General features: G+C 39.7%; 1 protein-coding gene across 2 annotated transcripts in view; it reads left to right on the top strand.

The window, feature by feature from the left end:
• The first annotated feature begins 3,987 nt into the window (after positions 1 to 3,987).
• ssh2a (slingshot protein phosphatase 2a) overlaps positions 3,988 to 16,261 on the top strand; it is a 34,307-nt gene continuing 22,033 nt past the window's right edge. The window contains exons 1-2 of one of the 2 annotated variants that reach the window (XM_086081027.1): positions 3,988 to 4,160; positions 8,297 to 8,340. In XM_086081027.1, the coding sequence (XP_085937153.1) occupies positions 4,098 to 4,160; positions 8,297 to 8,340 (107 nt within the window). In that variant the 5' untranslated portion in view covers positions 3,988 to 4,097. Of the gene's footprint in view, positions 4,161 to 4,514; positions 4,577 to 8,296; positions 8,341 to 16,261 lie in introns of those variants that run through there. The other variant, XM_086081028.1, reaches the window with a different exon arrangement.

Raw genomic sequence — 16,261 nt, 5'->3', positions numbered from 1 at the left:
TTAGGTGTACAGTACAGGAGTCATTACTGTGTGTGACTTTATGGATATAATGGAAGATTCACACTTTAGTTGTGTACATCCATACACACACACACACACACACACACACACACACACACACACGTATATAGGCCCTATGCACAGGTTTGTGTGTGAGTCTGCCATATGTGTGCCCTTTATTGTGGCAATTTCCTCTGCGCTCCCTTCCACTGACTGACGGACACATCCTGTGTTCTCGGGCCCGGCTAATCGCCGCTGATCTATATTAAACAGTGGAGCGGCGCCGGCGTATCCCTCCTCCTCAGCTGTACCTGTCATCTCAGCATCTCCCGACCAGCCCTGCCTCACTATCAGGTGTCTATCAAGACCTCCGGTTCATTTCATCTCCCCGTATTGTAGTCTGAATGCTGGAGGATCTTACTTCTCAAGCTCAAGTCATTTTGACTGGTTAGGTTTGGCCTCCTGCACCGAGATAACCCGAGTGGCTTGCTTTCACTGACTTTTCCACAGAGCAGCTCGGTTTGACATATCTTTGAACTCATTCTGTCCGACTGCTCTCAGTTTCAATCTGAAGGGGGACTTTTTCAGGCCAAGATATAAAATCCTGGCATTTACCTCTCTAACTTGCTCCGTCTGTCCTCTCAGGCGCTCTCCATTTCTTTCCACAACCGCGGCACTCTGCTGATGCTCCGATACCGCCGCTGTCTCTGAAGAACAGGAAATGAAAATCTTTTTTTCCTGCCTCCAATCAGTTGGTCCAGTCCTTTATCATACAGGAACACTGAATCCCTGCAATGGGCGGCTTTCACTTCTCTAATGAACTAATTTTGCAAGAAGGGAGAATACCATCTTATCAATTCAGAAGAGGCCTTCTACGACACACACACGCACACACACACACACACCCACACACACACACACACACCTGGCTTTTTGGATCATTTCATTGTTCTTAACATATAAACAATACAGAAGCAATATTTGTCCTCTCGCTACAAGGAAAAAATGGAAAAAGGTGTATATATTAATGAAAAATCTTCAATAGTAATTGAATGTGGGTAGCACAGTGCAGAAAAGGAGTTTGGCTTTGAAATACTGTACTGTAAAAATCTAAATTTGCCATTGATGTGAATTTATATGAATGATTTGGTCTAGATCAGGGTTGTCAAAATGTATTGCATGGTCCACATAGTTTTCTTCGGCGGGCCAATATGACTGAACCAGTGTGGTAATAGTTTTTGATTATTTTTATGTATATAATAGCTATTTTTTATTTTTATTTCGTTTAGACTTTAAAAAAACAAAAACATTTAGTTTTAATTAGTTTAAGTTTTATTAGTTTTAGTTTTATTTGGGGGGGGGGTTTATACATGGAGTGTTTGTCGAGTTAGATAAGTTCTGTTAGACGTCATTTTAGTTTGACTTTTTGTAAAAATATTTGTTGTTTTTATTTTATTTCATTAATGAAAATGTTTTTTCAATTTTAGTTTGAGTTATTTTATCACAGTTTTCAATACTGTAGAATAACCTTGCTGTGAACCGTAATAAACACATGCACAACAAATTGATGAATAGCCAGATTTGAAATGAGAGGGCAGTAAAAACTCCAATATAATTCGATTTATTTTAAAAGGGGACAGGTAACAAAAAATGCTTACAGTTTCGCAACAATTTGCAATTTTTGTATTTTAGCAAGAAACATGAAGTTGATGCACATAATTTGCTTTCACGGGCCACATAAAATGTTATGGTGGGCCAGATGTGGCCCCATTCCTTGAAGTACGAACCCTCTTGTATGCAGCCTCTCATTGCTAAAGTTTATGACACAAAGCTGAGATACAGCATTTTTATACATACATATTTATTACACGGGCAGGAAGCCATGATGAATTCTGTTGTATGAATGACAGCAGTTGAATTTATTGTAACTTCTGCCATCTAATGGAGGAGCATTTAATTGTTCTGTCTGTCATTATCATTATACATGGAATGCACAAACCAAAATGGTGCAGATGTGCTGCAGATGCAGTTGCCTTGATGAATGAATTTATAGTTGCATGTCTGCGATCCAATTATTCTAGACCCAAAACAATGTATACAAGCAGCTTTTATCTGTTGTGTAAAGGTTTTCTCTCAATCACCTAAATTTTAAAATAAACAATTCCACCATATTAATCATCACCAAAGTGAACATCAGACATCTCAGTCAGACCTGATCAGTAGAAAGTGGGGAGCTGCACATTTCCAATCACCTTTGGAGTCAAGAAATGATTCAAATGGGCTTGCGTCTCCCCCTGTTGGTACAAAAACATGCTGTTGTAATAGAAGCAACCTGTTTTGACCACTACTAACCACTGGGGAGGACTGAAGCTCCATGTAGAGATGAGATCAGGGTGTGACACTGATAACAGTGCTTTCATTTTGTTGTCTAAAACCCTTAATCCTTTGTTGATTGGTACGCCAATAGACTTGTCTGATTTGTGCTAATTATTTTTGGCTTTCTTTTACCACATACATACCAACAAGCACACACACACACACACACACACACACCCTCTTAACCAGACACACGCGTTAATCTGATGCAATCTCTAATGCAGAGCAAAGCTTTAATTATAAGAGGATCGTCTTTCATCTATAGCTTCTGTGAGGACACTATAAAGTCCCAAAGTAGAATTAACCTCCGCTCTAATCCTAATCTTGTTTTCTACGGCAGACTTTCATTCGTCACCTCCATTTTTGCAAAGCGTCTTCTCTTCATACGGCCTTCGTCCATCGTCACCTTCATTTGGCCGCTCATTTGTCTTCCAAAGAGTCATAATGTAGCTCTCACATGGTTTGCATACTGAGTGATCCAGCGAGAAGAAGGCCAAAGATGGCCTCTAAGACCGAGCGCTCACATTCATTATAAAGGTGCGAGTGGAAAGAGGGAATATCTTCAATCATTCTGACGCTCCGCTTTTTGCAACCATATCTGTGTTTATCTCTAATTTTCAATGAAACAATTTTCACTCAGTTGCCGCACAGAGTCCATGTGGCCATACGATCAAATTATGTGTTAAGTCCCATATAGCTTCCAGTTTTCTTTATCATGATTGCATGATCAATAAAAAGGAAATGTAGGATGGGTGGGGCTGTGGGGGGATTGGGAGGAAGCAGTTAGGGGGAAGGGTGAGGAGGCACTGGCAATGACCCAGATAATGCAATGAATCAGTTGCTTCACATAACTCTCAGCTTCTTCTTTTTTGAACCCCCACCCCCTTTGCATGTCTGTGTATTCAAATCTAAAGTAAAGACGTGATCATTTTCAAATTAATTAAGATAAGACCATGACAAGTAATTTTCTGTGTGAAATGACAGATTGAGAACATACACACGCATTAACACATTAGCACCTCCTTCACCCCCACACCCGTATGTCACATCCCAAGAGATTGCACGGGGTCAGGTCATCTCCTGCCGTTACAACAGACATGACCCCACTCATGACATGCAGAATAAATTCACATCCCCAGTCACATACATACTTTTAACCCTATGGGTGCAACCGTGCAACAATCCTCTTCATTCATTACATTACTTGATTGACTCGGGGCCTGCCGTGGATAGGAGTTTTCATCTGGCAGCCTTCACGCCCTTTTGACAGCTGGCCACTCCAACGCATGCGTACAACATCAGCAGCTGAGACCAGAAAAAATTAAGCTATTCGGAGGTTTATAAAGCGGCAGGAAATTATGCTTGAGTTTTCTTTCAAAATAAAACTTAATTTTGTTACAGAACTGTTGAAGAACTGGTTTGTTATACATTTGATGTATTTTTTTTTAATATACAATTTTCTATTTAATCCAATATTGTCATTATAGAACCACAGAAAGAAGATAACAGTACGATGACTCGAAAACTCAACTTTACTTTGAACCCTGTATCGCCGGATGTCGCCACTGAATCTGTCAACAGTGTCGAGCTTTACTACGCCGGGTACTCGCTGCGACCAGACTAACCTCCAGAGCTAACTGCAGTTTATGTCTTATGAAAATGTCCGGTATTCCGGCTTTTTACGCTTTTAGGTGACCGAGGTCTCAGCAGGTGAAGGCGGGATGGCGCTGGTCACCGTTCAGCGGTCACCGACACCGAGCACTACCTCCAGCCCCTGTGTGTCGGTGAGTATCGGTCAACTGTTTTGACATCTGGCGGAAAGCTCCTCCGTCCCTATCACTCGTTTTGCTCGCTTTTTTTTTTTCTTGCTGACTGTGCACATGTAGCGCCAATTTTGCAGCAAAACAGAGTTATTTAACGCACTCGTTTGCTCAGTTTGATTTTTAAAACCATAAACCTTTTGGGATTTTTTTTGTTATTATTTTTTAAACCTACAAGCTATATCATTAGCAGTTTGCTAACTTACTTCCTCTTGAGTCAGGTCAGAAAGACGCGTGACTAATTGAATGTTTTTAAATGGATCCTGTTGTCGTTGGAGAAGTACAGTATTGTCATGTCAGCATCCCTTCTGCTACACTGACCTCCATTTGTGCGACTAGGGAGAGTGACAGTGAGGAGAAAGGAGCCTCCCTGAAAGCAGGTTAGTGTGCCAGGCATGTCAGACCTCTTATCTCCTTGTACGCCTCCGACATGGGGCCTTAAAACTGCTGACACATATTGAGACAGGCTGTGTTGGCCTGGCTTCCATAGATAAAACTATCGTGTAAGCCTACTGGCCAGTGTTGACTCAGGCTTGAATCACGGCGGATAATGTGTGTTTGGGCTGAAGAGCCTTGCCTCTGGTTGGAGTGCAATCATCCATACATACAGTTTGTGTAACTGCGTGTACTAAAGGTCTGAGCTGGGCTGTTATGACAGCTTCGATATGGGCTGGAGCCACGGGGTGAAAGTTTAACTAGGGTGGCAAAGGGTTGGCTGAAAGTTAATTTGGGCGGTAGATGTTTTGGCATGTCACGTGAATAACAGCTTCAAATTGACCACTAACCCAGTCCTTGTAGGCTATGCAATAACAATTCTCAACAATTAGAATGTAAAGTTTTTTATTTGAAAGATTTGACAGGATTCCCCCCAGAAAAGTTGCTAAGGCTGTTGGAAGAGAACACCACAGGCGACTCGTGTAACAAAAAAAACCAAAGCACTAAGTTGACAGGCATTTTTTAAATTATGATTATAAACCAAATTTTAAACAATACTTAAACTTAGAGTCTTACAACAACAAAAAAGGCACAATCTTAAATAACGGTTTTAACAAACACAAAAAAATACAATTAAAATAATATCAATTGGTTTCACAGTAGAAAACACAGAAAGTATTATATATTAAATTAGATTAATCAGACCATCAGTAAAGTCAAAATTAACAATCAACACCCCAAATAAAAAATAACGTTGCAGATAGATTGCTTTGGAATTATTGCGCTGACAATATTTCAGGTTTTAATTTTGTGCAATGTACAGAGTGACACAAAAAAAGGGAACTTTTTTACAATCCAAAAAAAAACAAGAGTGATGGAAGAAGAATATTTAATTAAAACCTTAAAACATGCCATTTAAGAAACAATTATGGAATTTTCATTTTTTTTAAATGATGTCCTGTTGTAGATGGCGTCCTCCTGTACGAATGCATTCTTGAAACCTGCTGTTGAGATTCCTTATTGACCGCTGCAACATCTAAGGATAGCTGTGATTCCGTCATTGTCTCTTAAATGGCATGTTTTAAGGTTTCAATTATTTACTATGAATAAAATATTTTTCTTCCATCACTTGGTTTTATTGGATTGTTAAAAAGTTCCCGCTATACAGCACTGGGGTAAACCCTGATCTGCTGTCTGTCACACAGTCTAGATTTTTCAACTTTTATCACATACAGTATATTCACAAAGATCTTTAAGACAATTTAAGATAGCAGTTATTATGGTGGCCAGCAAACAGCTGAACAAAAATATGTAGGTCTATAGTGCCTTTGCACGCTTTCTCTTATTGCTAAGCAATGCTAAATGTGTTACCCAATGCCATTCACTAAACATTATTAACTCCAGTTGTTGTTGTTTTTATACATGTTTTTATGTTGAGAAGCTGTGCTCACAACCTGCACTTTTTATGGGCAAAACAAGCTTTTTTTGTAATCTGAAAGAATAAATGAATCAAGTGTTCATAGCAACTACAGTATATTTAAATCAGTATAAGACCAAACAATACGTGTAGGACTTTCCAGTCAACTTTCTGTTAATTTTGCTGTGCGTAATTGTGTTAGGCTTCCTTAAAGAGTATGCATGGTATGTCGCTTCATATACAGTTCTGTAGAACGTACCTTGCAATGTGTGTATTATATTTGTATTCATTGTCAAACCACTTAACTGTAATAATGATCACTGTAGTATCACTTTGCAACTTGTTTGATTATAAATTCCTAATCCAGACATATGTACGCGGAGTGGGCCGGGCATAGTTTCTGTTTTGTTTTGTTTTGTTTGAACAGACCGCATCGTCGGCTTACAAACTACTAGCAAACTTTCTAACCATACTTACAAACGAGTTGTGTGGATGTTTACTGTGTGCATGTGTTCAGTAAATGTGAAAGGGAAAGAGTTGCAGCATATTTGATCTGACAACCATTCCAGAGGGAGTTTTTAAAGCTACAGAACCCTGATTCCCACCGAATCTTTGTCTTTTTCTGTGGCGGCCGCAGCACCAAACCAGACTGTGATGGAGGAACACAGGACTGATTCAATGACTGCTGTATAGGACCGTCTCAACTGTGGCAGGCTGTGCTTCCTCATCAGCCACACAGGATCTACATCCTCTGCTGGGCATTTTTCAGGAAGGAGTTAATGTTGGTCTCCCACTTCAGGTCCTAGGAAGTTGAAGGTCTCGACGGTGGACACAGGGCCATTAGACAGTGTGAGGGGCAGCTGTAACACAGGATGATTCCTGAAGTCCACGCTCTTCTCTACAGTCTTGGGTGTGTTCAGCACCAAGTCGTGTTGGCTGCACCAATTTGCACCACAGTGGAGAGAGGACACATCCTTGGGGGGCTCCGGTGCTGATGGTGCGTGTTGATGATGATGCCCAGTGAGACACAACCATACTGTTTACAATATACAGTGGAGTTACAGCAGCAGTATAAAAAAGGGCAATGTCCGACTACCAGAAAAGCGTGGTACAATTCCCCGTACTTTTCTACTTTTCTAGCGTTTTACCATTAAACATATCTTCCAAATTATTGAGCCAGCAGTCATCCCAGACTCACGTTACTCACATTCAGCGCAGCAGGGAGCGGCCACCCTTGTGTGCAGTAATCTGCCTCGCAGCCCACCAAATCCCCTCTTCTCATTGGCTGTACTGCCATTCCCTGCACATGCATGCAACTGTGGTAACCATAGAGATGTGCATTACACCCATTGCTTATTATGGTATTGAAACATCATCGCTGGGACATTATAATCACTTGCACAATACAATGATGCAAAATACAACTACCACGTTTTCTGCCTTTACAAAGATGATAATGTCGACTGGTTGAATATATTCAATATTATGGTTGGTGTTAATTGCAGGATGGTAAAGGTGTAGCATCAGACTAAGAGCTGTTCATTTTTCACTCTTCAATTTAGGTAACCAAAATATTGAAGCAGATGTGGCTGTCCGTCCGTCCATTTGTCTGTTTGTCTTAAAGTGAGGCTATGGGATGGCCGATACTGAGAACATCCCTCAGCCTGGCAGCTGTCAACTCATTTAAGAAAATCTGTGGGATTGGACTGGAAGCAGTGGATCAAGCTAACTTTTCACAATCTTACACCTGCATCCTCCTCCGTCACCATCATTTGTCAGGATACATTTGCGTCGTAAATCAAGTTCTTATTGTTTCCATTGCCATCTAGTGTCTCCATATTGTAGTTGTGGCTCAATAATTCACCAGGGCTGACAGATTGATGCAGAAGAGAAAGTTCCTGAGTTTTTGGGAGGGATTAGCGCAGGGATTAAAATGTTTGTGTTTGTGGTAGACTGGTTCCTGTGATGGGGGAGGATGATTGCTTTTTGTGGATGGGGGTGAGGATGCTGGGGTTAGTAGCAGCGAATGAAGAGCGTGGAGTCTATTTAAGCTTTATCCCTTCTGTCTATTCTGAGGAGAGTGCCTGATATCCAAAATGACAAGTCACTTTTTTCACTTTTCATGGAGGGTTAATTTTCTGCCTCAGCAGTGTGATATGAGCAGCCATCATGGCCTGGTCTGCCTTCCTACCTTATACAGTGTTCTCTCGGATACTGGTATCAAATATGCTTTTTGTCTTTCCTCTAGGAGTCTGGCAGTGGCGAGGATGACTGTCGCTCCCAACCCAGAAGGTGAGACCACATCCAGTTTAGTCAGTCACACACACACACATCATTCGCCTGGTGTCTGTTCTTCTCTGGATACTGCAGCTTGTCAATTGCGCCACTAGGGGAGGTTGCATATCAATATTCTGACAGTTGCTACTGCACTTTCTTTCCAGCATGATGTTCTTGTCGTTTCATAACTTATCTTTGAACATCTACAGTAAAACAAAAGTAACACTCACTTGAATTAATGGCAGCTACATATTAGCACTCAAGGCTACAATAAATTATACAATTGCAAAAAATAAAATAAATGCTGGTTTGCCTTTGGTAACTCTTTTCTTGGTGGTTTTCTCATGGAGATTCCATTAGAATTTTTGTAAAAACAAAGAAATTAAATTGTGGTTTTCGCAATAGTTAATACACTAAGTGACAAGTTAAATTATGGTTAAATTATTTAACCATTTTAATTGTGTATGGTGAAGTTGGACAAATACATTTGAGCATCAGTGGATTTTCACTACTTTGAATGTGTGAAGACTTTGTTCACTTGGCCATTTTAGAATATTTTTGTTCTCTTACTGTATGTTTTCTTTTGACACCCGTTGTTGAAACTGCTCCATGTTTTGAGGGAAGAAAAGCCAAACTCACACCCAGTTAATTCTTCAAGACAGACTGAACACTGTTCTCATGAGGTGCATTGAGGTCTTGTGCAGTATGCTGACATTTTGTGTAATGTCATGCACGACACATCACTTAATCTTTTGGAATAAGTGCGTGTGTAATGATTATACATCATAATACATAATAAATGCAGTTAAATGAAAAGCCAAAGGGAAACAAAACACAAACTATAACATTATGTATGTTTTTGTCTTAGAACGCAATGCCACTTATATATGTACAACATTGGTTTTCTTGAGCAAATCTTGGTTAGCATTGTCGTCAGTATTCGGTCAGACTCCTGATTCCCTACTGTTTGTTGTGCAAGATGGTTGTGGTTGTGTGGCTTTTTGAGGTGTATTAAGAAATCTGGGTGTATTGTGGTTTAGTCACAGTGCTGAGTCACTGGCCACAACGGAACATGAACTGGTGATTGGTGAGAAAAAGAGTCAAACACAAAGGTTTTAGATTAATTACAATTACAAATTTTTTAACCGCCTGACACCCCGAGTTGTGATACTGTTGAATTATCAGCTCTTGCATTGTGCCTGTCTGTGGAGACTGCAGCACCTAGAAACAGAGTGGAATCAAATCAAAGATCAGAATCAAAGGTCAAATTCAACACTCTTCCCCCTACAATGTTCACCCAGTCTACAAACTTGAAGAAACATCTCAAAGAGCAGTTGCCCTGTACATTTTAAAAGTAAAAAAATATATAATAATGTTCTCAGCTCATCTATTATCACTTGATGTTGTTGCTCTGCTTCAATATTATAGATGAGAATCACTGTAGCTTTTATACTGAGCAATTCCCGCAATGTTCACCCTTTCAAGACGCTGTTGGTCTCTTACACTATTAAAACAATGTAAGGCATTTGTCATAGATCCCAAACATAACAAACAAAGCATTCTCAAAGTCAAACAGCTCTCTGTACCATCTGCGTCATTTCCATTTTCTTCTTCACCCTCTGGCGTGGGTTCTGCTTGAGATTCCCTCTCTTAATTTCATTTATTCGCGCTTTGGACCCGTTCATGAGCATCCAGTGTACTGGTTAATGCACACATTACTTTAAATTAAACAGTCACGTACTAAAATAAAGCCACAGGCCCACAGTTGTTGGAATTACATTTGCAATTGTGCGTACCTTGGGAAAAAGCATATTGGGCAGTGGGTAGTGGGGTCAGGGCCTGAACTCATTCACACATTAGGTTGAAATATAGGGGCACGTAGGCCTGTCGCAATGAAATAAAGCCATCAAATTAGTGAACATAAACTCTGAGTCTCAATTTACTTGAAACAAACAGGACATTTTGGTGGCACAAATTCTGAGTGAATTATTGCTGAGCCAAACATTCTGTCCGTTATTGAGAAAGATTCGGAAATTGCAGTGACATTGATGAATTGCATTGAATATAATGGAAAGTTTGAAAGACAAAAAGGTTTTATTGTGGTTTGCCGTGTGCAGTTTTCAATTTGATCCCGATGTCAGATATACGTGTTATATCACATGTGTTTTTAAAACATGGTGACATCACGCCTATGAACCTTGAACATACAGCCCGATAAAGCCAAAAAGGACGTATGTTCCCCATTATTTGTTAGGTAATACATGAGCGCTGCAGCAGCTGGTGAAGTCATACCCACTGACAAGCACTGCACGTATTCCCTCCTGCATCATCAATGTCCTCTTTCACCATTTGGCTCGTAGCTCACCATTTGTTCAGCATTGCCAAACGCGCTAACATGCTGATTAGAGCCAGGGACCTTCTTGAGTGACCCCTAATGTGTATTACATAACAGCCGTGGTCCAATGAACTTTGCTGCCCACCCTGCATGTGGTTCCAAGGAGCGGTAAAGGCCGGCGTATTGTGGAGGGGACACCGAAACTGAGAGGGGTTACAATAATGCTGTGTCTTTTCTCCAATAATTGTGTCCATAATAATTATCCATAATTGGACCACCTGCAAAACAATGGAACGTTGTCCCGCTGTTGCAATCGAACAAAGGAGCTGCTCCTTCCCACTGGTTATTTTATGACAGGACCTATCAGTCAAAAGTCAAGATTAAAACACATGTCTCACAAACTCAATCCATGGCATTTTATTCTCTGCAGATGCAAAGATGATGGATGAAGTGAGCCAAATGGTCAAAAAAAAATTCCATTATTCAAAGGTCACTAATCAAATTGACCAAGTTGCCAGAAGGTTGCAGCTTTGAGACAGACAGTATATAAAAACTGTGTTTAGTTGCTATGAAGAGGAAATCCCCAATGCCTTCGTGACACTCCGAAATGTTAGACTGTGTTCATACTGCAAGTCTTAATGGTCAATTTGGATTTTTTTTGTCAAATAAGATTATTTTGTGTCATCGTTCACATGACATTAATTGCGACCTCAGTCTGTCTAGTGTGTGATAACACATATCTACAGAGTAGCGATGTGGGAGGCCGTAGAAATATTTGGGGGGAATGAGGTGAGGCTTTTCGATCTATTTTCATGGAGACGTCTACTAAAGATGACGCCACGTCATTTCCGTGTGTAAGAAATGCTTCATGTTTCAAGTGGGATTAAATTAAAGGTAAAATATAAAGTCTATAGTGTTACTCAAAACAATTTTGCAGATTTACAGACGATTGTCAGTAATCTCCCAAGCACTCTGGCCCGCCTGCGCGGAGCATATTTTGGGCTGTAGATGACATATAGGTCTGATAAATGCGACCTGTCCGTTCAGACTGAGGTCGCATTGTAAAAAAAAATCCAATACGTATCTGATCTAGGACCCAATAGGAAAGTAACTCAGGTTAGATTTGAAAAGATTGGAATTAAGCCGTTCGGGCTGTCATAAAATATTCAGATACAGGTCACAAAAAAATTGTTTTCAATTGTGTCTCTCAATCTTCGATTCCACACAGGTGATGAATGGTTTGAGTAAGAAGAAAAGCATCAACTCGAAGTACAATACAATCAGGGCTACAACAACAATTATTGTAATTGATTAAGTTGTTGATTGTTTGTCAATTGATGAATTGGATTAAAAAAATAAACAAGTTTTAATTTTTATCCCATTACAGTGGACCGCAGCAAAATCACAGTTTGGGATTCACGGACTAACCCATTGGTTGATTTTTTTTTAACGAGATGAATAGCGGGTTCCACTGTATTTCAAATTGACAGTGCTGAAAATGCACTGCAAAAGACAAACTAATTATGACTCGGTGCCGGTTTGGTCTTTAAAATGTCAGAAAATGGCTACAAATGATCATTGTTTTTCAAAATAAAAGCTGATGTTTGCATTTTGATTCAGCACAAAGGTAATAATTCTACTTTCATGGAGGGCTGCAGAGAACATTATTTACTGTTAAGAGGCTCAAATTTAGATTATTTGGACAATTTTAAAATAAGGTTGAAATGAAAAATGTATTAATTTGATAATTGATTCAATGTTGATTAATTGTTGCACCTCTAAATCCAATAGGATCTCAGTTTTATTTCCCTCTTCTCTTCTGCTAAACCAAACTGCATAGCCAGGTCAGAAACACGACATGATTCTCATGTTTAGTTATTGTGGTAGTGTATTCCCTTCCATTTTTTAGTAATAAGTAATGTAAGTAATATGATCTCTTGCTCGTTTCACTTCCTCGGGAGCCATACCGAGGGCAAATAGCAATGTCACAGAATGAACTAAACTCGTATCTCAGGCACCACTGTACAGTACTAGCAAAATCTTTTGTGTTTTGCTTACGCCTAGAACGTGTTTAAAGAGTGTGAGTGGAAAGTACTGTACTACTAGTTAGTTATTAGTTGCAATTTCTTGGAAATGTTGTGGTATGTACTTTTAACATCTCTTGCCGGGGGTGCGTGTGTGATCATTTTGTCCATTGGAGTTTCAACATTTTCGGCTTAAGTAACCTGCTCTGCTTGTCAGCATCAATGTGACAGCTGACGCACTCAAAGCTTGAATCCTGTAACTTGTAATGAGACTTATAACACGCATGACGTGGACGGACCAAATGTCACAATGTATTTGTTTTAACTACAGTCTGTATTTCAGTGGACCCTCTTTCCACTCTAATCCTGGACAGGAAATTAAAAAAGATTTAGGAAAGTGCTTCATTTTATTAAGCCAAGCAAACAGTATATATACAGTGGATGTATAAAGACAACACTCCACAGTTCAAATACCAAGGGTTTGTGTACTGTTAATAATAAATAACATTGCTTAATTGTGATCACAAGCCAATCTATAAATATGAAAGGGTACACATGACTATCAACTTGTATTACATACTATGCAACAACACTGTAAAGGACAAACTATGGACAACATGAGAGCAAATAAACGGGACAGTGCTTTTCTTGCGCAGGTGTTTCCACAACCTCAATTTCTTTTGAAAAGTAAATTATACCGTTAACCAAAACTGACCCACCCAACAAGATAAATAAAAGCACAAAAGAGCAGACGCATAATGAATACAATACTGTGGGATGTGCTGAGTGCTTATGTACTTGAAACCCATGTACAGTAAGTACAGTGGGTACTGGCTCTTGAAAGCTACTGTAATGCCACTTTTCCGCCTTGGCGAGGCCATGTCGTCACATCACTGTCATCTGATTGGCCGACAGCGATGCAGCAAGCAACTCCGCGGCACACGGCCGTTTCCTTATTTTACGCAAGCTCGGCAAGAGGCGCCTGCCGGCCTTCGCCAAATTCATAAAAATACAGTACAGTATATACAATTAACATAATAATGTTTTACAACAACACTGAACTATATTTACAATTTAATATGTACTTGTGGGTGGATTTTTAATAATTGTGGTAAAAAAAAAAAAAAATCTCAAGTACACACACCACTCACCTGGTCGTGTATTCCCATTCACTTGAATGAGAGAACCCGACCGCAAAGTATTGGCACAAACATCCGAGTAGTACGCTACGTGTATTTCTTGTTTTTGTCTGACAAATTTGGTAAAAACAAACACAAATAGTTGATAGATTTGTGTTGTTTGGCAATTCATCAGTTGGATATGCGCCGTTGTCTAGCGTTTGCTCTTTCTATTTATTTATTTATTTATTTTAAGATAAAGGTACATAAAAATGCTAACAAATCATTTTTGTCGGCCAAAAATGTTGGTCCGGTATTGGTGCCAGTAGTTGGTGCAACACTGGATCGACATCTTGAATTTGCCATCTTTCCAACCTAAAAAGTGTTCAATAACTGATGTGTGAGAGCAGTGCTCCTAAACCATTGGTCCACAGGCCATTAGTTAAATCAGCAGCTCCCACATTAGTTTTTGATCAGGAATATCGGTCATTACCCCACGACTACTCCCTAGGTCATGTCCAATGTCCATATATCTTAGCCCTTAAGTTACAGAATGATCTACCACGGACGACCCTGTATAACCTGGCCTAATTATTGAGTTCAAACTTCAGCTCATCGTTGACCTCCGTGTGTCTGTTCCTTTGCTCAGAGTCCAGTTGTGTAACTTTTCCAGTGCTCAGCTAAACAACAAACAACATCCCTCTCATGTTACCGCCCTGCAATCCAGGTTCCCACCAAAGGCCAGTTAATTTGGCCGCACTAAACTGAACCTCATGACTAACCCATCAGAGCAGCTGTGTTTGGGTTGTGTGCTAATATGAGAAGACGCTAGTAAAACGACTTTGTGACGCAACAGTTGTACATAGGAAGGTGAGTGGAGATACAGTGTAGCGTGACGATAGCACAGCAGGTGCTGGTATGTTTGTGTGGTTTGTGTTGTAATCAGTTTTGCCCTGAGCAGGACACTTGGACAGCACAATGTTGAATATCAACATTCGTCATGAGTTGTGTTTAGCTGCTGGCATTTACAGTTTTTTTCATTGTTGCCATTTACAGCTTAGGATCAAAGAGGCCATGACTGGATTTTATCTATTTGTTGCATATATTGATTGCTCAATGTGAATAAATGCACATCTTCCAAAATCTTTTTTTTTTCTCGAAGATTTCACAACATAGTCAAGCAAGACTAATGCATAAAATGCTGTATTTTCATTTGAAAAAAAAAAAGACTATCCATTTTTGAGAGATTACATAACAGCATTTACTTTGAGGAGGTCTGAATTACACAATTGAGTTAAACAGTGTGTTGGCCAGAGAGTTTGGTTGGGAATGTGGAGACAGATGAAGCTTGCATGCAAGGCAATATTTGACACGCACAGTACATGTCATTCATTATTCCTTTTATTACATAAATGGCTAGGAGAAAAACTTATTTTTAAACATATGTATACGATAGGTCAACTAACATCTGCCTTTTAAATAGATAATCAAATAATACCAAACAATGTCCTTGTTGATAATAGCCAACGCATTCATGTTAAATGCTTTACATCAGAGATAGTGTGGAAAATACTGTACTGTGTCTTTAATTCCACTCCGTTAAAGGTATCTGCTGTAGAAGTCTTCCAAAAAGTGTTTTAAGTTAACTTGGCGTGAGCTGGTGTCAAATTTGACAAGGTGGGCGGCAGTATTACATTGCTTTGAATTGTTGACGGGTTGTATATGGCTCTAGATGTTGTCATGGCAGCAGAATATAAAAGGTTTAAGAGGTAATAAAATGAGGTAAAACATCCTTCTTCTCACAGCATGGACCCGCATTAGTTACATGGTGTGGAATTGCTACAAGTAATACTTTGGCCATCTCAAATTGATCTGAGAAGACAAGTGTGTGTACATCTCCACTTGGGTCACATTCCACTAAAGCAGCGGATGGCTCCTGCTGTCTGGTTCACATGTGGTTTGCTCCTTATGTAACAAGCACACGATTTGGGTGTGGAGAGGGTACGTACAAGTCATCTTGAAGGAAAATCAAAAACTCATGCTGATTTATCAGCTTTATTACATTAGCTCACAAGACTTTTTTTTTCTGAAACAAGAACAATCAATTTAAGAATAAAATATTTGTTTTTGAATTTTGCAGTCTTTGGAACATTTTAATTGGGAGGTACCGCTGTGAGTTGTTTTTCAAATAGTTCACATATGGCAATAAATAACTATTATTCTGGACTTTATTGGGGGACTTTATCTTGTATAGTGCTTGTATACCTTCGAGGTTCTTAAAGCACTTTAACACTGGCACATTTACCTATGCAGGGAGCAACTGAGGGTTCAGTATCTTGCTCAAGGACACTTTGACAAATGCTCAGAATCAAACTCACAACACCTTTGGGTTGGGAGAAGATCACTTGACCACCTGAGCTACACCGCCCATTTTATGCAATGTTTGACACATGTTGCAT

The sequence above is a fragment of the Leptonotus elevatus genome, chromosome 7, assembly GCF_054856555.1.
Source record: "Leptonotus elevatus isolate MCC_2025b chromosome 7, RoL_Lele_1.0, whole genome shotgun sequence".
Lineage (NCBI taxonomy): Eukaryota > Metazoa > Chordata > Actinopteri > Syngnathiformes > Syngnathidae > Leptonotus > Leptonotus elevatus.
This window is presented reverse-complemented; position numbering and strand designations above follow the sequence as displayed.